General features: G+C 43.3%; 1 protein-coding gene across 3 annotated transcripts in view; it reads left to right on the plus strand.

The window, feature by feature from the left end:
* Nucleotides 1-24,214, plus strand: part of SEMA3D (semaphorin 3D) — a 118,824-nt gene that overhangs the window by 72,467 nt on the left and 22,143 nt on the right. For all 3 annotated transcript variants that reach the window (XM_032221385.1, XM_032221386.1, XM_032221387.1), the window contains exons 9-12: nucleotides 4,426-4,540; nucleotides 5,968-6,037; nucleotides 6,708-6,852; nucleotides 17,677-17,899. In XM_032221385.1, coding sequence (XP_032077276.1) covers nucleotides 4,426-4,540; nucleotides 5,968-6,037; nucleotides 6,708-6,852; nucleotides 17,677-17,899 — 553 coding nt within the window. The remainder of the gene's footprint in view (nucleotides 1-4,425; nucleotides 4,541-5,967; nucleotides 6,038-6,707; nucleotides 6,853-17,676; nucleotides 17,900-24,214) is intronic.

A 24,214-nucleotide genomic window follows, 5' to 3' on the forward strand; every position in this document is an offset into this window, starting at 1 on the left:
TTCTTGGCAACGGTGGTTCCACTGTCTTCTTCTGGGGTGTGTTTTGACGGCCTGGGCTAACGTTCAACTCTGGATTTAGAGAGGAGCTTCTGAATGTAAACAGGATCACCTGAGTGCTGTTACCTGTTCAGGTCTCAAGAACCATCTGTCTTTTCTTGAAGGAAAGAGGAAGGAGGAGAAAATGGGTGCGGGTGAGCTTCTCATGGAAAACGTGGCAGACCGAACAGAAAAACAGAGAGCTTCATACTTGAAACGTGTTTGCAGGCTTAGGAGATGTCCAGGCATTTGGTTTTCCCCCAGAATGTTCCATCTGATTGACCATTCCCCATATTTCCTTGGTATTTGTGGTGGAGAAATTTTAGCAAGGGCTAAGAAAATTTTGTGAAAGTTCGTTGCAAAAATCAAATCCAGAAAGCACAGACAGATAACTGATTCAGCGGGATTCATTAACTTCTTTATATACATAATAACACATGAATAAATGTACAATAGCAAAGCAGATTCTTCCAAGGTGGCAGAGAGGAAAGATTGTTTCAGTTCAGAGTTCAGAGGAGACGAAGTCCAGGCTAGTTTTCGCTTCTCAGCACAGACTCAGAACTGTAAGAATTGTAAGCCACCCTGAGTCCCCTCAGGGAAAAGGGCGGCCTATAAATAATAAATAAAATCTAAAAATCTAAAATCTAAATCTGTAGCCACGCCCAGGGCCCTTGCTGTCTCCAGCAAATGCTGTTTCAGTTTCTCAACAGCCCTCACAGGCTGACCTTGTTGCCACGCCCTATTCCAGTCACTTCCCAATGGCTGACCTGTTGCTCTGTCCTATTCCAGTTCATGAATATTCTGACAAATTTATAAAAGATACGGATGCCCAGATAGAAGTATCCAGCACATGAAATGCATTGTCTCCACTTGGACACAACCATAAAGAGAAAAAAGGCTTCTATTCACACTGTTTTTGCAGGGTGGCAAAAAAACCCAAAAAATCCCAACCACCAACACCGCCCCCTTCTTGACTAGATTGATCAAAATGAGTGTTTTGCAGAATATAGGATGTACGCTTTTCGAATCATGAAAAAAAAGCAAAGAAAGATCTCAAAATAAAATCTAACAGCACATCTGCAGCTTGCAGCAGGCTAAATCTTGCTATGAATAAAGATGACTTGTATCCAGAAAAAAAAGCAGCCTAAAGCAGAACTTTTGGACATGGTTTGGGGTGGAGGACACGGGGCAAAATGCAAATGACCTACACTTGAAAAGGAGTGATTGCGCTGAGCAGCTGTGTAAGTCTGCCCAGATTACAAGCTGAGTTTGAGGAAGTTTCTTATTAATCAGTGCCAGGGCATGTGAGGAGCATCAATCACAGTGAGGTCCTGGCAGGAGAAGCAGGATGTAAGTGGAAATCAAAAGGAAAAGAAAAGAAATTGCCACATAAATATCCCTCAACTTTGCTCTGCATAGCTAACTTGATTGGGGATACCAATAAAAATAAATAAAAGGGATATGAAATATACTGAGTGGATTTGGTAAGCCCACAATTAAAGAACACAAAAAGAGGCTTTAATTTTATCAACCACCATAAAACGGTTGACTTTGAATGCACCATTGCTTTTATAGGTCCTCGGCAACATTTTTGGCTTTGATGAATTAATCATTGTTTGTAAAGTTTCCAATCAAGAAACATTTGAAATTCCTGTCCAAAGATGGTCAGAGGTGAACTGAGTTTTGTTCAGAGGATTTATCATGGTTTCTCTTGTGAATTCCTAGTGCACTCTTTGTTTTCAATATAGGAGAATATTTGTAGCTCAAGGTTGAACTGAGGGATTCACAATTAATACCAAGACTGAAAGAGGGATCCCAAGTTTGGGAAATTAGTTACGTAAATCTCTTCAGCTAGGAAAAATCTCCTTAGCTGGACGATCTGTTCGACATTATCATTATTGTTGGTTCCTGCTCCAGTCAAGTTTAATGTTTCTGTGGGATCCACCTTGGTGGAGCTTAAGTATGGACAGATCCCTTTGCCACCCTGTAGATCATGGTCAACGAGGGGCTGAATCCAAATCCCTCTACAATTTAAACACTCTACGACATTAAAGCCAAGAAATCACACGTCACATGATCTGTGATTTCTTTGATATAATATAGGGGAGGGTTTAAATTATAGAAGAATTCAGATTCAACCCATCTTTGACTATGGGTTTTGTGCCAGTTGACCCAATGACTTTACATGGTTCTGGATAAAATAAGTGAACATTTCCCATGTATGCCACCTTTCACATGCACAGGGGGGAAAAGAATAACAAAGGGCCAATGAAAAAGAATAAAATAATACTGTTGATGTGGGGTACAAAGAGCTGAAGGTGTTTTGCTATCATATCGTCTTGTAGCAGGAAAATGGTAAAGCATGCAATGATCACGAGCAACAGCTTATCTTTGAGTATCTCTTTTCTTTGTGCCCAAGGATATTCAGACTTTCCCAAAGAGGAAAATAATTGTTTGTTTTTAAAAAGCATACAATGCAGTGCTTTCAATATAGCATAAGTAATGTTGGATTCCAGACTTGAGCTGCGCAGGAATCTGTTCCTGAAGTTTTGGGTGAATATAAAGCATATGAAACATTAAATAAAACTATAAAAAATACCCTTGAAACATATTTTCTGTAGGAAGTTAGCAAGATTTCCTGCAGCTGTTTTCTGCTAATTTATAACACAAGCAAAGAGATTGTTGCAGTTGATACTTGGTGGTCCACAATATAATTACATGTATTTCTAGAACAATACTTTTGAGAGCTCTCCTATGGAAACAGATTCTAGAATGATAATAGATAACCATTTTACTTGCGGCAGCAAAAACCTGGAGTCTGGTTAGTCAAATTGTATTTAATCTTAAAAAGGTTCCACGGGAGCCTTTTGTTGTGTGTCCCTCGGAGATAGAATTGCCCTGGGTTGCTTCTTCTTCTCTTCTTGGTTTGGGAAGAGAAGCCTCCAGTTTTCTGTGTGATTATTCGTTGACTGTAAACAATCTCTCTCAAGGTAAATGATCTACCTCCCATTTGACAATCTTTATGTAGGTTTCTAAGATCCAAGTGCAGAGATAAGCAGAGATTTTATAGCTATTTCCTTGTGCTGCCGAGCAAGGCACTTCAAGGCAAAGTTTTCTCTTACAGGGTAAGAGTTTAATAAGCGGTGGGTGCTAATAAAATGGTTATTTGTAGTGAAAAGAAGGTTCCAGAAATGCAGCAAAAGCAGATGGAAAAGACTTTGAGGCCTAAAAGGATAACAAATCCATTGTGGGCATCATTGATCCGGTTTCAGAAGGAGGGTAAACAGAGAGCCGAGATCTTGAGCTGCTCTGTCTCGGCTAAAGGAACGACTTCTTACACTTTATGAAAGGGGCACAAAGGAAGTTTTATCGCTTCATCAGCCAAATGATACCCTGTCGTTCCAAGTGGGCTCAGTCAGGACTTTTGGATTCCCCTCAACCGCCCGCGGCACGAATGCAGTTTTAAAAAGGGGAGGAAGCCATTGAAAAAGGGAACGTGGGAATCGAATAGCCCAGTTGGCTCTTCATTACTAATGGGCTGTTCTTTAGAATAGGTGAAGAGATAAGAGCTTCCGGGTCACCGGGAATAGCTGTGCCCAGATTTATATGGATTATTGCATCACCAGTGGAGAACTTTCCAGATGTTTCCCAAGGCCCACCTGCATGTCAACATAACCAGAGGTTCCAGAGTAGTCCAACAGCATCTAAGAATCCACAGCTCCTGAACTGGGAGTGTTTATTTGTAAGCCCTCATGGACACGGGCCTTTCAATAACAACTCCAAAACCTTTTGGGATATTTAAAAATGACATTGCTGAATTTTGAGGCCAAAGTGCCAAGAAATAAAGTCGTGGTCTTTTGTTGATTGTTGGAACTGGAAAATGGCTAACGAGTAGAAGGTGGTGGCAGAACAGTTGAGGACATAAGACAGGAAATGATGACTTTAAATCCCAAGGAAGATTTTGGTTGGACGTCAGGAAGGGCTAGTCAACCATGGAATGTAGACTGCAATGTTTCTCAGCTTTAGCAACTTTAAGATGCATGGACTTCAACTCCCAGAATTCCCCAGACAGCATAGCTAAAATCCACAGATCTAAAAATTGGGGGTTGAAATCCACAGATCTAAAAATTACAGAGGATAAAAACTCTGCTGTGGAAGCTGGATACTTTACTGTAAACCAGGCTGGGGAACCAGGCATGGCTGGCTGTGGAATTCTGGGAGTTGAAGTCCACAAGTTTTAAAGTTCCCAAGTTTGGACACCCCTGCTGTAAACTTTAGATGGGCTGGATAACCATTTCCAAATTTGCTCCTCTCTTTACATGACTTAAGCCTTCCTATTAACCAGCAACTTTAAAAAACCCAATTAAAATTGCTATTGTCGTTTGTTAGAATGACATTGGAGGTCAACGCAGTCTGATCAACAAGTGGACGACATTCCTGAAAGCTCGGCTGGTTTGCTCCATCCCAGGTCCAGAAGGAGCTGACACACATTTTGATGAACTCCGTAAGTGAATTTCGGTCGTAGGTGATTCCTTTCCTCCATCGTGAAATTATAATAGAGTACACAGTTCAGTGATGCCAGCAGTGTGAATTTGGAAAAACCCGATTCCTTGGAAGAGATATTTGTATATTTAGATGCTTTTTTGGGAGGAGTGGGGAGAATGAAACATAGAGTTTATAGAATAATCTTCTTGAATAGAACTTACCTGAAAGCTTCTTCTACCCTGTTTCCCTGAAAATAAGACCTCCCCAGATAATAAGCCCAATTGGACTTTTGAGTGCATGCGCTAAAATAAGCCCCCCCCCCGAAAATATTGCAACACAGCCGCAGCCATGAGGTGACCACGCTCGCCACCTCCTGCATTTCAAAAATAATAAGACCTCCTCAAAAAGAAAGTCAAGCGCTTATTTCGGGAGTCAAAAGAAAATAAGACCCTGTCTTATTTTTGGGAAAACACAATAATTGAGTAGTAGACTGCTTATCTGGCCTGAAAAATGACTATAGAATTAACATTTCTTTATTAATAGGAAAAGTAGCAATAATTGTTGTGATTTTTATTATTGTGGTAGCTCCCAAAATTAAGTTGCTTATAAAGAGTAGAGATTTTTAAAACAGAATACCGATTAAGAATTCTTGAATTCCTTTATACATTCTTGATCTTGACAAATGAAACATATGATTTGACTTTGTACTGCAAAGTAATCATGAAAAATATACTTTAGATTGTTTCTTATGAATGTGTGTAGTGTTTTATTTCACTTCCGAGTAGAAAATCAGATAAGATTTTTCGAGGAAAAAAGAGAATATGAAGAAAAATGATATATAACTTCATTTTTTCCCCCCTCTGTTAAAGGTTAGAAACAGCCAGTTTGAGACAGATCTGTGGCTAAGTTAGTGAATCCAGTTTCATGGGTTAATCAGGTAGAGGGAAAAAAAGAAAAAAATAGGTTGTGATATGTTACATCATTGTGTTTAATTGCTAAATTGCATCTTTTTCAGTCCTGGGAAAAAAAAAAGGATTTCAAGATTAAAGAAACGATGAATCATGAAATATCATTTCAGAGCACAACAATTAAAATGCTGGAAGTTTAGATTAACTCTTTGAAATTTTATACTTTGATCTACAGTATCTTTAAACATAAAAAAGTAGCACTTTTAGAGTTTGTGCAGACAAACACTTTTTTTTTACCATGTGCAAAGCAGAGATAATTATCAGTTTCTGGGGCAGTTACCATCGAGGTGATCTAGTAAATTTAAACAGAGATGTTGTTCACTATGTGAATAAAAAATATCATATAAACTAAAATATGGATGTTGTGTATATTGTGTGCCTGCCTGCCTGCTTTTTTTCTGAAATATTAACACCACACGGCATGATGTAAAATTAAATGCGTATAATCTGAACTCTAAAATAACGTTGTCCCTTGCAGAAGACACTTTCCTGCTTTCCACCAGGGACGAAAGGAACCCCATGGTCTATGGGGTTTTCACCACCACAAGGTATGTTTCATCCAGAGCTACATAAGAATTTTTTTTTAAACTTCAGAGTTCCCTTGATGGATTATGCTAGATATTAGGCTGTTGGTTGAATCACAATAAACTTTTTTTTGCTTTTCACAAGAGCTCTGGAAGGAGGGGTGGGGCAGGAAACGGGGGGTTTAAAGGAGAATATTTGTAGTTCAGCGTTGAAAAGAGGGGTCCCTTGGTGCTCTCTGAGCTGGGTGGTTTTCTTGCAGATGTTTCATGACCCATCTAGGTAACATCATCAGTCTAGAATGGAATGGATTTGCAGGGAGGAAGACGACTTTTTAGCAAATTAAAACAAAAGTGACATGTATCGTATGCCACAGGGGTGGATTCTGGCTGGCGTTACTGCCAGTTCACTTGTGTGCATGCTTGATGCGCAGTTCAATGGAAATGGTTCCGTGCATGCACAGAACTTAAAAACAAGATGGCAGCAGTGACGGTGGGTACCAGGAACCGGTTTGGAGGCATATCCAGCCTGGGTCACTGCCGGTTCTGTGACCCAGGCCGGCATGCCACTACCGATTCGGCTGAACCGGGCCAAACCGATAGGAACCCACCTCTGGTATGCCAGTTGTGTTTCAAGGGAGGTGGGCTTTCAGGCCTCTGTTGAAGCTGACTAATGACATGCCTGTGTCCTCCCCAGTTCTGTCTTCAAGGGCTCAGCGGTTTGCGTCTACAGCATGGCCGACATCCGAGCAGTCTTCAGCGGCTATTATTCCCACAAAGAAAGCGTGGATCACCGCTGGGTTCAGTACGATGGGCGAATTCCCTACCCAAGGCCTGGCACCGTAAGTATCTCTCTCCGAATCGACCTCCTTGCTATGAAAACTCTTCCCTTATGGGGCTCCCTCGAATGGATGCTCATTTCCATCCAGAATATTTTAAGAATCTGTTTTTATTCCTTCTTCAACTTGACAACTCGGTTCTGTTCTGTTTTTTTTTTAAAGTTTCTTCCCTTCTTGGAGGTTGCATTGATCAGAATGCCTGTTTCCTGATTGTCTCTCTTTGCATTTTGTCTGATTTCCTGGGGGGAGTAAGTGGAGCCGAACTCCTGGGGCAGCAGCATCTCATCCATGGAACATTCTACTTTGTCAAATGCTAAAGCACAAGCACGCCTGGCTTGCCTCTTGCAATTTCCTTCTGTTCTTACTGCCTCTTCACCATGCTTTTTTTTTTAAAATAAAGCAACTAAAATGTGACCTCTCGGTGACATGCATTTCTGGCTGGCATTTTTAAAAGATATAGTAATGAGCATAAGAGCCGAGGTGGCGCAGTGGTTAAATGCAGCACTGCAGGCTACTTCAGCTGACTGCAGTTCAGCAGTTCGGCTGTTCAAATCTCACCGGCTCAGGGTTGACTCAGCCTTCCATCCTTCCGAGGTGGGTGAAATGAGGACCCGGATTGTTGTTGGGGGCGATATGCTGACTCTGTAAACCGCTTAGAGAGGGCTGAAAGCCCTAGGAAGCGGTATATAAGTCTAACTGCTATTGCTATTGCTATGATTTATGGCAATACAGGAATATATAAAAACCTTTATTTACCCACCTGGTAAATAACACTTTTGAGGCAGTCCTATCCATTCTTATCTCAGATATATGAAGATTCTCTTTCAGAAGAACAGTTTCAAAATATATTTAATTAAAAGTTTTAAGAACAATAGTAAAAACTGCGACAAACTAAATTAGAACAGAAAAAAATGAAAAAAGTGAAAAAGAAAGAAGGGTAGCATTTGATTTCTATATATCAGACAATGTCCCATGTTTCCTATTAAAATGATTTACCTATTTTATATTTAAATGATTTAAATGGGAAACACGGGAAATCACCTGGTATGTAGAAATGAAATGCTACTCTTCTTCTTTCTTGTTTCACCTTTTCATTTTTTTTTCTGCTCTAATTTAGTTTGCTGTGGTTCGTTGTTTGCTGATTTATAATGAATGTTTGTAGCAAAAGCAGGGAAATCAATGAAATACGAGGATCCAGGGAAGTAGCAGGCGGGCGTTTAAAATTTTGATTATGCTCGGAGTGCATGGAGGAAATGTGCTGTGAACCATATTCGTTCGAGACTAATTGCAAGTGAAGGACTTCGCTTATTGAGGACAAGTCTTGGCGTCTTTTAAGTGTGAAATGTCATCTTCTGTTTGGTGTGTTTTCTGCCTTCGGAGCGCTGAGAGATAGGCAGACTTTGAGCAAACTCTTTCTCCTGCTGCTCCTTTTTTTCCGAACGTGGCCTGGATGGATGGGAAAAGATGCTCCTGTCCTCAGAAAGCTCCTTGACTGCCCTCTGCTGTTAACTCCAGCCGGTAATTTTGCTGTAGGAGGAGGCAGGGGCACCAGCTCCAAACGCACATTGCAAAGTTGCATTTCACACTCCGTGTGTCAGGAGGTCAGGAGCAAAATCTGTTGTGGTTTTATTTCCCACTTCGGTGAAGTAGAGAAATAAGCACAGTCACGCGTGCGTGTGTGTGTTGCACTTTGGCGTGAGCTTTTCCTAAACCTTGTATTTACTCGGGAAAGTTTCGGAATGTTGCATCTTGGGTTGTTCGTTTTTTCCCAATTTTATCCGTGTTACTCTCTCTTCTGGGGTACAAAAAACCTCCGTGCAAAGAGAGAGAGTGGATTGAACCTGATTCTCATCCAGATGTGGGGAACAGCTGGGCAGCCCTTCTGATGTACCCACTTCAGAACTATGGGGGTGGGGGAGGGCAGTCCCAGGGCTGTCTTCTGCCACATACCTCCCTTAGACCAACAAGATCGCACAGGATGGGCCTTCTCCGGGTGCCTTCAGCGGGACAATGCCAGCTGGCAACGCCTCGGAGTAGGGCCTTCTCTGTTGCCGCTCCGGCCCTATGGAATGAGCTGCCCACAGAGATCCAGGCCCTTCCCACTCTCATGGCTTTCCGCAAAGCCATTAAAACCTGGCTTTTCCGGCAGGCCCGGGGCTGTTGATCCCTTGACTGAGGTCCAGCCCCCTCCTGATTGGGTGTTTGTTGTGTTTCTTTTTTAACTTTGTTGTGTCCCAGTGTTTTTAATAATTCTTTTTAATATTTTCATTTCTGTAAGCCGCCCGGAGTCCTTCGGGATTGGGCGGCATAGAAATTCAATAAATGAAATGAAATATTTTAGCCTGGTTCTTTGCCTCTACCAAGGAATCCCCTTGGTTCCTTTTAAGCCAAAAGAGGCAATTAAAAAAGAAAAACGAAATAAAAAGCACGGGGCATTTTCCCCCTTGCATTGTTTTCTCCTAAGTCTTCCTGTAACCTTCACAGCTCTTTCTTCCTCATTATCCAACAGGTCAGCTTTTACCCCTACCCCTCCTACATGGGGCAGCCCTTGAAGAGCATTCGGCGACTCCAGCTGGTCCAGAATGCAGCTGCGCGAGCAATTGTGGGTGCACCTCGGTTCACCCACGTAACACCTATCCTCTGCGAGCTGCACTGGCTGCCTGTTGGTCTCCGGATACGCTTCAAGGTGCTAGTCGTCACTTATAAAGCCCTTCATGGTATTGGACCTGGGTACTTGAGAGACCGCCTGCTGCCAATCACCTCCAATAGACCGATTAGATCCCACAGATTAGGCCTCCTCCGAATTCCATCCGCCGGCCAGTGTCGACTGGCGACTACCCGGAGGAGGGCCTTCTCTGTGGCTGCTCCGACCCGCTGGAACGAACTCCCCGTGGAGATTCGAACCCTCACCACCCTCCAGGCCTTCCGCAAAGCCCTTAAAACCTGGCTGTTCCGACAGGCCTGGGGCTAAAGAGCTTTTGCCCCCCTCCTCGAATGGTGTGACTCTTGTGTGTTTTAAATTATGTACTGTTGCGTGTCATTTTAATTTTTGTCTGCATCCCTCTCCCTTGGTTGAGTTGTGAGCCGCCCTGAGTCCCCTTCGGGGGAAAAGGGCGGCATATAAATAAAATAAACATTCAAACATTCAGCTTGCTCTATTTAGCACAATCCCTGTCCCTTCCGTTTCACTTCCAGTTCTTAGCGCCTCCGTCCCTCTCAAAGGACTTCTTATCAATGTTCTTTTTCCCTCTTCGCTCACCGCCAAAATCCGATCACAGATTCAATCCCAATAGTCCGCCTGATGGGTGATTTTCTCCCCAAAGACAACATGGCAGCTTCAATCCCGCTCCTTCTGCCTTAGCATGTTAAGTTCCGTATTGCTTTGATGCTTGGATAGCAATAGCAGTAGACTTATATACCGCTTCATAGGCCTATCAGCCCTCTCTAAGCGGTTTACAGAGTCAGCATATTGCCCCCAACAATCTGGGTCCTCATTTTACCCACCTCGGAAGGATGGAAGGCTGAGTCAACCCTGAGCTGGTGAGATTTGAACCGCTGACCTGCTGATCTAGCAGTAGCCTGCAGTGCTGCATTTAACCACTGCGCCACCTTGGCTCTTATTGAGTTGTGGATTGTCTGCATCTCCAACTTAGAGGCTGTTTGGTTTTCTTTTTTAAAAGAGAACGTTCACTTGTTTTTCTTCTGCAAATTTTCTTCTCTTCATCCACCCTTAATATGTTCTGGAGTTTTTTTTCCCCTCCCAAATGAATCATGGCTGATTAAATAATAGGTTCCCCTCCCTGAATCTTGTAAATCTCGTCTATTTCATGGTTTTGCTAGGTCTTTTTAACAGACAAAGCCAACTCAAGGTTGTTTTCTTCTTCTTTTGGATGGGAGGTGGGGGGGGGGAGATTTTTGCATTTATCCAAAGGGAAAAAAATAAATAACCCAAACCCTCTTTCCAAATTTTCCCTCATTTTAACAGCTTAAAGGATGTTTTGGAGAGAAATATGATACTAAATGTCGAAGGAGAAACCCTAGGCTAGGAGAGCAGAGCCAACGCTTAGCAGGGTAGGAGCCGATTCCAGATGCCACCTGAACTAACAGTTTGATTTGATGCAGAATGAAGCATTAGCTGGAGTCGGCCCAGCCTCCTTCTGCAAAAATATTTTCCTTGGGAAAAAGAAAAACATAGATTTTACCTTGACTTTCTTGCTTCCTGACCATTTTCTTTGCATGTTAAGTCCTCTCAAAACTAATCAGGTGAGTTAGTGGAAGTTCGACTTTCTTTACATTACCTTAAAACAGTGTTTTTCCAACTTGGCTACTTTAAGATGCCTGAGCTTCAACTCCCAGACTTCTCCAGGCAGCTGCAGTATTTAGTATTTGTTGTCTGCTGGCATTTTAAGAACTAGTATTTCGGAGAAAATCCCACAAGCTTTTTTCTATAAGGGGTATTGGTTCTTTTGGGCAAAGATAGGTTACCCAAAGTCACCAGAATAAGGAAAGAATCCCCAGGATCTGCCTGCTATTTTATTCCCTCTGGAATGAGGGTCCCTCTGAAATCCAAACCAGGGGGATTTTTAAGGGCCCAGACTTTGGCCCTTGGTGCCTTTTTCTTCCTTTCTTTTCTCCTCTGACATCAGGCTCCGTTTAGTGTGTTCTGTATTGTTCTGGTTTTTTAAAATGTTTTAATGATCTGGAGTCGCTGGGAGCTGAATGGCAAAAAAAATATCATTGTTATAATGAACTAATTCAAGGCAATGTCTTGGGTAAAAGAAAAAAAATCTGATTAGTATACTTCAATGTGTCCAATGCATCAGACTTCGCTACCAGCTGTTTCAGCCTGCAGAGATGCCCAGAACTCTTCGAATTCATTGTTGGAATTCATTGTTGGAATATATTTCTATGAAACAACTACAGTAGTATTCAGCCAGTAGATGGCAATATTTACAAGTTTGAATCTATAGTACAGTGTTTCTCAACCTTGGCAACTTGAAGATGTCCGGACTTCAACTCCCAGAGTTCCCCAGCCAGCATCCGCTCTGGGAGTTGAAGTCCGGACATCTTCAAGTTGCCAAGGTTGAGAAACACTGCTATAGTATATACTCTGCTGTTGTTTTTTTTCTGAGTAGTTGCTTGTTTCCTGTTACAGCAAAATAGATGCGCAGTAAAGCACATGGTGACTGTGCTCTTTGTTCGCTCTGTGTGGTGCTTTATATAAACAGAATTTCTAACAACTGCAGTAGACGGAAATCGCAAGGCTGCTTCATAAGGAAACAAGTGATTCACTCATGGAGTTGCTGCTGATAAGTTCACTGCTGATGTCCAGAAGAGAATCTCTTTCAAACTGGACACGAGTCCCATTGCATGAAAATCGTTTCCCATAGAGACGTACAACACAATCCATAATTTAATTATGGAATTTACTGTGTCAAAATGTGATGACAGGGAGTGTCTGCAGTGGCTATTAATAGTGTAGAAATTGAAATTCCTACTTTAAAGCCAAAATTCCTCTGAGAAGCAAATAGTAAAGAAGGGGTTTCTTCCACGCCTACTTGTGGCTGTCTGGCTGGCCACTGGAGGCACAAAGCATGACTCAGAAGAGAGAAGTATGTATGCGCAGCAGATAAGATACGATTCAGAACTCACCTCGGAGAGAATCTGAACTACTAATTCAGACTGCTTTGCAGACTAAACCGGCATCTTGCTTGAGAAAAATCCACCGTTTCATATTTCCCACTTGAGTGCCAAAAAGAAATCAACAAACGTCCATTAGCAAATTGAAGGAATTAAATGTAATTTGTAGGCATGAAGTCTATAGAAATTCAAACAAACTCTGCCTGGGTTTCTTTGGAGGGAAAATATTGGAAGGGTGTTGTTTTTTAAAAAGGAATCCGTGTAATGTATTTTATTTCATGGCAAAATTTGGATGACATTTCGGGGTCATTCTGTACCTTGAGATTTTCTGCATGAGGGTTTTGGTGAAGGAATTTACTGCTCAAGGTACTAAAATTACTTTTTCATTGTTTATGTGAATGTGCCATGCATAATGAAAACCCTTCCAATAATCCCAAACAATAGGTGAACTCCCAGGCTAGAATTTGGAAGCTTCTTTTATCTCGGGCTTCAACTGGGAACTCAGATTACAGCCAAGATGCCATAAAATTGAGCAATTCTATTTCGCTGAAAGACTGAGGACAGAATTTCCCTCTTCCTGTTCTGGGGGCTTTGCTAAATCCTTTGTTGCGTGGGAGGACCGTGTCAGAGGAGGGGGCTTTGTTCAGATACAAGTCTCTTCCTGCCCAGGGGCTCATGCACAGGGGTTGCGTATCGCAACTGCACGGTGAAAGCCTTGCCTGAGTGTGGGCCAAAAACGAATCAGGCTGCCATCTCTCAGGAAGCCCCTCCCTCCTTGGTTTTGATTGACATGCAAGGAATCCTAAAGGAGTTTTTTATCAATCACAATTTTTGTGACAATATCACCATATTGATCTGTTTGGCATTTTATTTATGCGCTTGTTTCTGTCTTGCCTTTATTACTTTTTACAAATAAAAAATAAAAATAGGTTGAGCTGCCCAACCCATCTGATGCAATGAAGCAGGTTGGGCTGAGAGAAAGGGGGGGGGGACTGGCCCCAAAACACCCAGCTGGCTTTCATGGCTAAGGCAGGACTAGAACTCCCGGCCTCCCTCTTTCTAGCCTGGTGCCTTCACCGCTAGAACAGACTGGCTCTCTCTAGTGCAGTGTTTCTCAACCTTGGCTACTTGAAGATGTCTGGACTTCAACTCCCAGAATTCCCCCAGCCAGCGAATGCTGGCTGGGGAATTCTGGGAGTTGAAGTCCAGACATCTTCAAGTGACCAAGGTTGAGAAACACTGATCTAGTGCCTAAGAGGCCGTATGATGGGTGAGTTCTTGAAATCTAAATGCTTTTGCACAACTGGGCATTTGCAAGAAATAGCAATAGCAATAGCAGTTAGACTTATATACCGCTTCATAGGGCTTTCAGCCCTCTCTAAGCGGTTTACAGAGCCAGCATATCATCCCCAACAACAATCCGGGTCCTCATTTTACCCACCTCGGAAGGATGGAAGGCTGAGTCAACCCTGAGCCGGTGAGATTTGAACAGCCGAACTGCAGTCAGCTGAAGTAGCCTGCAGTGCTGCACCCTAACCACTGCGCCACCTCGGCTGGTTTAAATCCTGGTTTAAAATCGCCAGATCCCACTCTGCTCTCGCAACTAGCCCAGGTACAAGCATGGCCTGCGACCTCCCCTCCTGCCTCGCTTCCTCTGCCCTCATCCTGCCCCCCTTATGCGGGTGAAGGAAGCAGCTTAGGCCACCCGTAGCTGATGCTGAGTTAGCCTTCCCCTCCTATTCTGACACAGGAGAAGGGAGCTGGAAGGCAGGTTGGTGGGGTGGGGAGGGAAAGGGGGTGTTGCTGTGTCCTTCCCCTGCCACGCCCACCAAGCCACACCCACAGAACCGGTTAGTAAAAAAGTTTGAATCCCACCACGGAGTCCTCAACTCCCAGAATCCCCAATTCCGGGAACTTCAATTCCCAGAAGTCCAGACCCAGGAGGTTGAGATACACTCCGTTAGCCCAGTTGTTGCAGCTGTTAAGAGCTTCATCTGATTTCTCAATCCCTATCAGGAAAACACGTTCCCCACCTCCCAAAGTTCAAATCATTTGCAACAATTGGGGGTATTTAAAAAAAATGGACACAAACAACTCAGAAGAAGATTCAGTCCAGGTTTTTTGGATAGTTTCAGCATGCATCATGTTCTCTAAGCGATGCCAAATCTTAAGCGCTCGAGCGCGACCCGAAACCACCCATTCCATCTGCCTTTCAGCCACATGGTGTGCTTGGCCCAAGCGATGGCAGCTTGGACTTGCTTGAAAGGTCTGTGTCAAAACTGCAAAGCCTTCAAGCCCAACTTTTCATAAAGCGTCCATCCGCTTCGTGTGAGAGGCCTCTCGCATGTAATCGTGGGAGCCCTGGGAGAAAACATGGGGCCTTCCCCATTTAATAGGAGAGGATAATGGAGGGTTAATATCCGTTGGGGCCACAGATAAGCAGGCCAGCCATCCGAGGCTCCATCTGCTTGAAAGATGGGTGGACTTGGCGGGGGGATTCTGGGAGTTGAAGTCCGCCCGTCTTCAACCTGCCGAGATTGATGATCACTGCCTTAAAGCTCTGGTCCTCCTCATCTTACTGGTGTTGAATTTCTGGTTGAAGTGTTGTGGAAGGATTCTGGAAACCAGAGCAATGTTAACTGAAAACTTTCACCCCTCCTACCTGGCATGCACACACACTCACACACACACACCAAACTGCACAACAAAGCAACTAGATTAATTAAGAGCCATGGTGGCCCATTGGTCAGAACATGGTATTGCAGGCTGACTCTGCCCCCTGCCAGCAGTTCGATCCTGACCGGCTCAAGATCAACTCAACCTTCCACCCTTCCAAGGTCGGGAAAATGAGGGCCCAGATTGTTCAGGGGTTTGGGGGGGATATCCTGACTCTGTAAACTGCTTAGAGAGGGCTGTAAAATAGCTGTCCAGTAGTACATAGCAAGTACTGTCAGCATTGCTATTAATGCTGCTCTGTCATAAGTTGCCTTTTAATAGTCTTGCACTGCCTTCCCTTCACCACCAACAGCACCGGTTGGGTGGTAACCTTGATCCAGAATAGGAATAAGGACCAGGGAGACCAATCTTCCCTTAATATTTTGAAAGAGTGCCATTGCTTATTTCTGGCGCGTGGATAATTTATTTAGTTATTATTTATATTATTATAAGGTTGATGATACCATCTCTGCAGGGCCTCTGTTACAGACCAATGTTGTGTCAGAAACACAAATATCAGGATTCAAGACAGCCTGTCTATAGACGTAGTGATACTGTATTGTTTTCCAAGGCAGTAGCCACAGTGGAGACTACTGTAAGAAAAGCACCTGTAAGGCTTTGAGGCGTGAATATTACTATTAGGCGTATCAATCTTTTTGAATACAGTTCGTCAGGATCCAAGTGCTTTTCCAACAGCAGCCAGAAGAGGGCGATATTGATTAACTGTTGAAAGATAGCTAATGAAGACATCGGGGCCATCCGCTTAGATTTCAACTACATGGAATTAAACGTTTGCTGTTGGCAGTGCCAGGGTCCCCCTTTGAGCGTGCCTGGCCTAGGCAGTGCCGTGGTGAAAACTGAGTCCGGATGAGTCAGCGTCGTTGTTTATCCCTCTGGTGGCGACTACAGGAACAGGGACTTCCATATTAATATTATTATTGCTCCCGACAGCCTCCAAATCCTTCCCGGCTGGTTTCTAGCCTTCCTTTCGCCCCCTGACAGTATCAGAAAGTAAAATACGGCGTCTCTTCAAAAGACGAAGCGGAGGAATATCTTTCGCCAACCCTCAAGAGCCCGGCATTTTCAGATATGAGAGGCGATTTTAATGTTTTGCCTCATAGCAGCAACAAAGGCCATTTAGCTGTTCAGATTTAGAGGAAGAAATATTTCTCACCACCAAGACAGATTCCCAAATGGCAGCAGTTAAACCGCAGAAGATTTTCTGTTTTCTGCATGTGTTCTCCAACCCTTTGGGGGATGGGCACACAAGATGCAGGTTGTATGAATAGGCCGGAGGTGTTCAGAAACAAGGCAAATGAAAGGGAATTTACTGGAGAGCAGGACGGAATACAATTAGTAATGAATGTGTTTGAACTTGGCAGAGGCTGCAGTGTCAGGCCTGCAGCCATCTTTTCTTCTGGATCTCAGGCCTGCCACCCTTTCTATTATTCTACTGTGCATTTTCTACGGTGGGAAAATGGGAGGGGGGATTGTACGGAGTTAGATGCAATGTAGCCATAACAACATTCTTCCTAGAAAGTCAAGGTCATCCTTTGTCTCTGCACCTGATTGGAACTGGATGGGTGGAAGCTGCCAGCGTGGCAGTGGGAGATTGGACCATGTAATGGACTTGTGGGTGTGGGGGAAAGATCTTGAACTTTCAACTGGGTGGGGAGAACCGGGAAGCCTTCAGATTCAGGTTTTCCCAGATGTGCCAACATGGCTCTCTTCCATCAATGGGAACTTTGAGCAATCCTGGGTCTTGGACACTGATTTACTTTTGGAGGCTATTTGGAACCCCGACATGCAAATCCTCTCGATGGTCCAACCCCTGGTAGCTGTTTTTACTCTCTTGGTCTCCTCCTCCTCCTTCCCCTGCTTTCCTCCTCCCTCTTCCCCCTCCTCCTCTGGAAGTGGGGCTTCTGAAAGAAGAGAGGCTCCTGAGAATGTGAGGGGTGGGTGTGCCCCACAAGGGCAGGGCGGTCATAATACAAGTAATCCTCCACCTACGGCCACAACTGACCCCCAAACTTCTGTTGTTACGTGAAACACTTGTTAAGTGATTATTTCCCATTTTACAACCTTTCTTGCCACAGTTGTTAAGTGAATCACTGTGGTTGTAAAGCCAGTAACATGGTGGTTAAGTGAATCTGGCTTGACAGAAGGTGGCAAAAATCACAGGACAATCGTCATGAATACGAGTCAGTGGACAAGCATCCGAATTTTGATCCCGTCATCCTGGGGAAGCTGCAATAAGTGTGGGAAAGGGTCACAAGTCAACTTCTTTTAGTGATGTTGAACGGTCGCCAAATGAATTGTTGTAAGTTCGAGGACTACTTGTCATCCTAGTGCAACTAGCATTGATGACCGCTTCTCTTCACTCCTTGTGGCCAACTGGGGCCAAACTCACCCCCCCCACACACACACACACACATACTAAATGCGCTGCCTCTTCTCTCCCGTCTCCCCCAGTGTCCGAGCCGAACCTACGACCCCTCGGTCAAGACCACCCGGGATTTCCCCGATGACGTCATCAGCTTCATCAAGCGCCACCCCCTGATGCACAGAGCGGTTGACCCGGTGGGAGGGGCCCCGGTCTTCACTCAGGTCAACGTGGATCACCGACTGACTCAGGTGGTGGTGGATCGGGTCACGGCCGAAGACGGACAGTACGACGTCCTGTTCCTAGGCACAGGTGAGCCTCGGACAAAGAGAACCGTGTTCTCGTTTCCAAATCAGTAAAAGGCAAGCTTTGTATCTCGTTTCCCCCAAGGATTTCTTGGGATGGGCTGAAAGACAAGGAGGGGATGTGTCACAATTTGATGGGTGGATGGATGGATGGATGGATGGATGGATGGATGGATGGATGGATGGGTGGGTGGATGGATGGGTGGATGGGTGGGTGGATGGATGGATTGATTAGCCCTTGAGCCATATCAAAAGCCTGAGTTCCAGAAAAAAATTATTAGTGGAATTTGATAAAAGCAATTTAAAATGAAATTGGAATCAAACACAATCTAAGATGAAAATGGAATAAAATACGATTTAAAATGAAATTGGAATCAAACACAATCTAAGATGAAAATGGAATAAAATACAATATTTTTAGGCATAGATAAAATGTGTTAAAATTATATTTTGGTGTCACCCCTACAATCTACCCCAACGATGTCTCACTTAATAACAAGCAATACGATAACTAGAGCAGAACATTTGCATCATTCACTATCCCAAGGTCCAGTTCGCCTCTGGCCCTGATGACAACATTATTTATATTTGTTTGTGTGTGTGTGTGTGTGTGTGTGTGGTGTGTGTGTGTGATAGATAGATAGATAGAGAGAGAGAGAGAGAGACAGAGACAGAGACAGAGAGAGAGACATAGATAGATAGATAGATAGATAGATAGATAGATAGATAGATAGATAGATAGATAGATAGATAGATAGATAGATATATTTTCATGGAAGGGCTTTTGTAAGCACATGGAAGCAGATGGTTGCTCTTCTTTGCTTATTTATTTATTTTTACTTCTCAGCTTCAGAAAGGCCCCGGTTGCATTTCTATACTGCACACAAAGAGTTAAGAGCCCTCTAGTTTTTTTGACTTGCAAGGTGACAAACCGATCGGCTTGTCATCTCCAATAGAATGGAAGTCTCACATGAAGCAGCTTTGTTGATCCTGGTTTACCAACATTGTATTTCTATGCCACTATTCCCCCGGAATGCAAAGTATCCGTACAGCATTTCCTCTCAAAGAAAAATCTCTATGTTAGAATTAGATAATAGTTCAATGCTTGGGACATTAAAGTTTCTTTCAAAGAGACAGACAGACAGACAGAGAGACAGACATAGATGATATAGATATAGATATAGATCTTTTGCCAACCTAGCAGTTCGAAAGCATGTAAAAAATGCAAGTAGAAAAATAGGGACCACCTTTGGTGGGAAGGGAACAGCGTTCCATGCGCCTTCAGTTTTTAGTCATGCCGGCCACATGACCACGGAGACGTCTTCGGACAGCGCTGGCTCTTCGGCTTTGAAACAGAGATTAGCACTGCCCCCTAGAGTCGGGGACGACTAGGACGTATGTCCGAGGGGAACCTTTACCTTTATAGATATAGATATGTAGATGTAGATGTAGATAATCAGGCAAACTTGCATACAATTTTTAAGAGGGACTTTTAGACCCATATGTTGAACAGAGATAGAAAAAACTTATTTTGGGTATGGAGGAAATTGTGGAAAGCTAAAATTCTAGTGGAAGAGAATTTCCAAATGAGAAATACCAAGACTTTCTCATATCTGATCTGATGCTAAGATTAAAGGTATTTATGGCCTGGCATTATTTTGGCACCAGGCCTATTTAAACTGGCTCTAATCAGTCAGCTTTGCTCTTCCATATAATGGATGCCTGCAGGTTTAAAATAGTCAGCAGGTGGCAGTCCAGAATTTTAGCAGGGAAGATTCATCCAGACGATGGAAAAATAAGATTCTTCTGACATGTTGAGAAACTAGAAACTTGCTCCCTACTAAATCAACCTAATGGCAGTTTTCTCAGCAATTAAACATAATAGCATGGAAGACTGAACAACGGTGTTTTTTGTGGTGGGTTCTGAAAGGAAGCTGAAACAAGCACTCAATTAATAAGCTTGCAAAGTGAATACACAGAGCCCATTTTTAGCCTCATCTCACCCACCAAATTGCCATGAAAATTTGACCCTCAATTCTTTGTCAGACGAATAAAAGCCTCCAAACATAAGAACTTAACAGATAAACAAAAACGTTAGAAAGAAGCAGAGAAGGTAGAGAAGGGATTCTGAAGATCGGGTGTAAGTTTTCCGTTAATTCAAATTGGGATCATGTTTAGAAAAACTTATTTTTTTCCCCAAAAAAGCTCATCAGAATCTTGAACTGGATACTTATTTCTCAGCCGTGTCAAGATTCTCAATGGGCACCAAAAATACATTTTTTTTCCAAGTAGTAGTAGAGATACCCTTTAATGTTTATCCGCCAATTGCAAATTCCAGGTGAGCAGCTATGAATAATATCTGTTCCAATCTGGGAACGTTTTGTAAATGTTGTCAGGCAATCAGGGCTGTTGGAAGGGAAGAAGCGGGAGGCAGAAGCTGGAGGGGGGCTGAGAGGGTCATATAAAGCCAGAGAAGGCCTTGGACGCCTCCGGCCACCCTCTGCTCTGGCTTGTAACGTTCCCGTGGTTCGTCCATGAGGCCAATGTGGAGAAAAGACAGGACACGATCATCTTTCTCGGGATGGAGCGACGACCCAGATTGGGGGTCTGAGAGCCCCTTTTATTGAGATAGGACAAAGGCAGGAGGAGCAATAGCATGTGCTTAAAAATAGCCTGTAAAAGTACAATTTCTAATCTACTGCTCAGGGAAGTTCTGTCTGTATATGGTCAAATCCTGGGCGTCATTGGTAGGGCACATCTCAGGATGTTATGTTATGAACTATCAGGATGTTATGGAGTTTTAGGAGTTTGTTTTCTCCTGTGTGGTTCAGCAATGGCCGGGGGGGGGGGAGCCCCTCCTGGTTCCAGCCTCAGACTCTGCTGGGTTTTAGGAAGGGTTCCCTGGCAGTCATCAAGCACAGGGCGGAGGCTCACATCCTCTGGCTGCCTAGTGAAAAGGAAGCCTCCTTTGGGGGAGCAGAAAAGGAAAATCGGCCTTCTGTCTGGGTGGCCGGAGTCATTCGAGAACTTGGAAAAACCAGGTAGGTTTTGCAATTTGTGCACTGGATACTTCAGTGGAGTAGCTGTGCACCACTCCAGAGTGTGAGGGTGGCTGCTTGTTTCTTTGCATAATCTTGAAGTCCTCTTAACAGCTGTGTGAAGATTCTCCCCTTTTCTTTACGTATCAAACAAAGAGTGAAAAGCAAGCAAGTTAAACGTCTCTGGGGATTCTCAGCCATCCAGGTCATGGTTGTCCCAAAGGTGGCTTTTCAAGAGGCAACCGGACCTTCTCCGTTTCTCATTTAAGACGTTTCCCTTGTCACCCAAGAAGCTTCTTCAGCTCTGAAGAAGCTCAGCTCAAGAGCTGAAGAAACTTCTTGGATGAGAAGTGGAAGGTCTTCAGAGAAAAACCAGAAGGTCCAGTTGCCTCTTGAAAAAGCACCTTTGGGACAAGCAAGTTAAACGTTATCAGAACCCAGAATTAACTCTACACCTCTAGAATCTTCATAATATGAAGGAGAAGTCAAGAGGCGTCACTCTGCTCCTCAAAATACAGCAATCTCTTGCAATGCCACCACACCGTGTGGCATCAGGAATTGAGATTAATTTTAGAGCTGCATTGTAGGCCTCAATTCACATTTGGGACCTTCCACCTTTCTCCCAGCATGGCATCTTTCAAGAGCTCCTATTCAGTCTTCTTCAGGCTGTACGTAACCAAACATTCCCTCCACCTCCAAAATGTGGTGAATAGACCAGACGCAGCTTTATTTTTTCAACCTTCAGGATTTGGTTCCCTCCTAGAAGAGCCGCCTTCCCCTCCTTCAGATTAAGCGATACTGCATGACATCTTAGCACGTTGGAAGGAATTTGACCAAAGTAGGAAATTGAATGTGGTCAGTTTACTGGAAACTATTTATCTCTCAATCATTCTCCTCTTAACAGAGATTAATACTAACGGTATAATTACCTTCATCATGAGGTTTGAATTTAGTGGAATTAGCATATGGGGCAGTCAGCGTAATCAAAGGAGAAGGTTGAAGCAGCGTCTGCAGTTAAGTTCAAAGATGCTTCTTTCCTTCAACTTTGCTCTTCGGTTATTTTAATTTCAGGATCCTTTGTTTGTTCAATCACTGCCATATGAAAAGATCCAGGCGGCAGACACGGTTCAGGCCAGGGGGAAATATAGGAAATAATTCACAATTGATTGCCGGAGGGGGGGGGGGGTAGAGTTGGCCTTGTTGTTGCTTGTGGCTCATTTGCATAATCCACTCACAATGTACCTGGGGGGCTTTTGGGGTGCATGGGAACCATTTTTGAATGATCAGGAAAAGTTTCTAGGGCTTAGTCCGTGCGGAAAGCCATTGTCCGTGGTGGGAAACGGCTTGAGCTCTGAAGGCAGCACATGAAAAGTTTGCTTTGCAGTCATCCTTCTACACAACATTACGTAGCATTTTAGGGGAGAATTTGTGATCATTTATTAATTTCTTCCATATGTAGGAGAATAGGACGGTAATAAAATGCCAGCCCTCCCAGTTAAACCAGACAGGAAACGTCGCCAGGTGGTCTAATTCTACTTTATTGTCAGGCTACATTAGCAGAATCTTGCAAGTCTGAGAATACCAGTCTCCCACCGTCACTTTTCATAGTCTGATACGTTAGGCTGGGTCCTTCCTAACTTTCTTTCTTTGCCTGTTAAGCCTCTGTGGGCTCCCCGCCCTTTTCTCTGCTCCCTCCCTAGGCAGCATCTCTTCCTCTCCCTGGATGAATGGATGGGTATGATGGATGGATGGATGGATGGATGGATGGATGGGCTGTTGATAAATATAGGATCACCAACATGATCGCCAACGCCCGATGACAGATACGGCCCAAGAAAAAGAAGGATGGGTGGAGTTTGAAGAAATGAACAGCATACAACTGTTATATTGTCCATGAGGCCACCTGGAGACTGGCTCAGAGATGTGACTTGTTTAGAGTTCAGCCATGATTAAAATGTCTTATACTTTATTTATTTAAATAACTTATATGGTCACCTATGTCACCTGGTCTTTTTTTTTTGAAGATTTTTTTTTAAATGAACACAAACAGACAAAAACAAAAAAACACAAAACCATCTTCCATCACAAATTGTAGAAAATGTGACGGTTGGTTACAAAAACTTCCGTGCGTCCCTTCCACAGTCATCACCTACAATTCATACCGAATCACATATTTTTAAATCAAGTATGCAGTATTCATATACATTGCTTTCATCATACCTCTGAACTTCATTTGACTGTAATTGTTTTTACATCCTTTTATATGAAACATTCCAATTTAGAGCAAAACCACATAATGGCATTCCATTAACGTCCCCCAACATGCTACAATAAAATTGCATCTTTATAACATGTTCTAAATTAAAAAAAATCATCCATTGTAAAAAACCAGCATTGTAAAAATAAAGGAAAAAATTCTTAATCCATTGGTATATAAAAAGAAATAAAAGTAGAAGAAGAAAAACTAATCCATTCAGTTTAAAAAATAGGAAACATTTGCAAAAGTTCCATCCATAAAAAAAGACTTTTTAAAAAACAAGGATAACACACTGTCTAATGTAGCTTAATTTTGCCGCTTACTTTCTTCTGTTTTCAAATTTAATTTAACTTTGATTTTTTTTGGGTAGTCTCTTGTCTAATAATAAAATTTCCTCACCAATCGACACACTTTCTCTTTCCGCTTTCCTCCCATTCTGGAGCTGTCCCAACTTCAGCAGCTTCAGTGGCTGTGCTTCTAGCTCTAGCAAGAAGAGGTTCTCCTGGATCAATCAAGGACTTTGTGATGTCCCTGAGATCAGCAGGATGTACTCTTCCCTGTCACTGTCTCTGCAGGACAGTTTAGGTCCAAAGCCACCGTCCAGCGACAAAAGTATTGACTGCGATCCTGGAGCTCCAAGATTGCACGTCATGTCGTCGCGATACTAGCCCCTCCTTGATCTATCTCACCTGGTCTTATTAGGCAGCTCACAACAACAAATACAAACAACCCTGCCTCTTAACCCAAGACCAACCAGCTGTCACTCGGATGAAGGTCTTCCTCTCTTCCCTTGACAGGATCCATCCCTGTGGGCGTACGTAAGCCACAAATTAGATCTATCCATTGGCCTCACAAAATGTCCTCTTCTCCTTGGTATTAAACAGCGGCAACCAGTAATCAGAGAAGGAATAAAGAAGGGATATTTATAGGATGGGGATTTAACTAAAAAGTACTGGGAGAAGAATGGAGATACAAGACTTCTGTTGACAGGAAAGTGCTGACAAGAGAAGAGTTTCCGGAGTGGGAA

The sequence above is a fragment of the Thamnophis elegans genome, chromosome 7 (genome assembly GCF_009769535.1).
Source record: "Thamnophis elegans isolate rThaEle1 chromosome 7, rThaEle1.pri, whole genome shotgun sequence".
Taxonomy (NCBI): domain Eukaryota; kingdom Metazoa; phylum Chordata; class Lepidosauria; order Squamata; family Colubridae; genus Thamnophis; species Thamnophis elegans.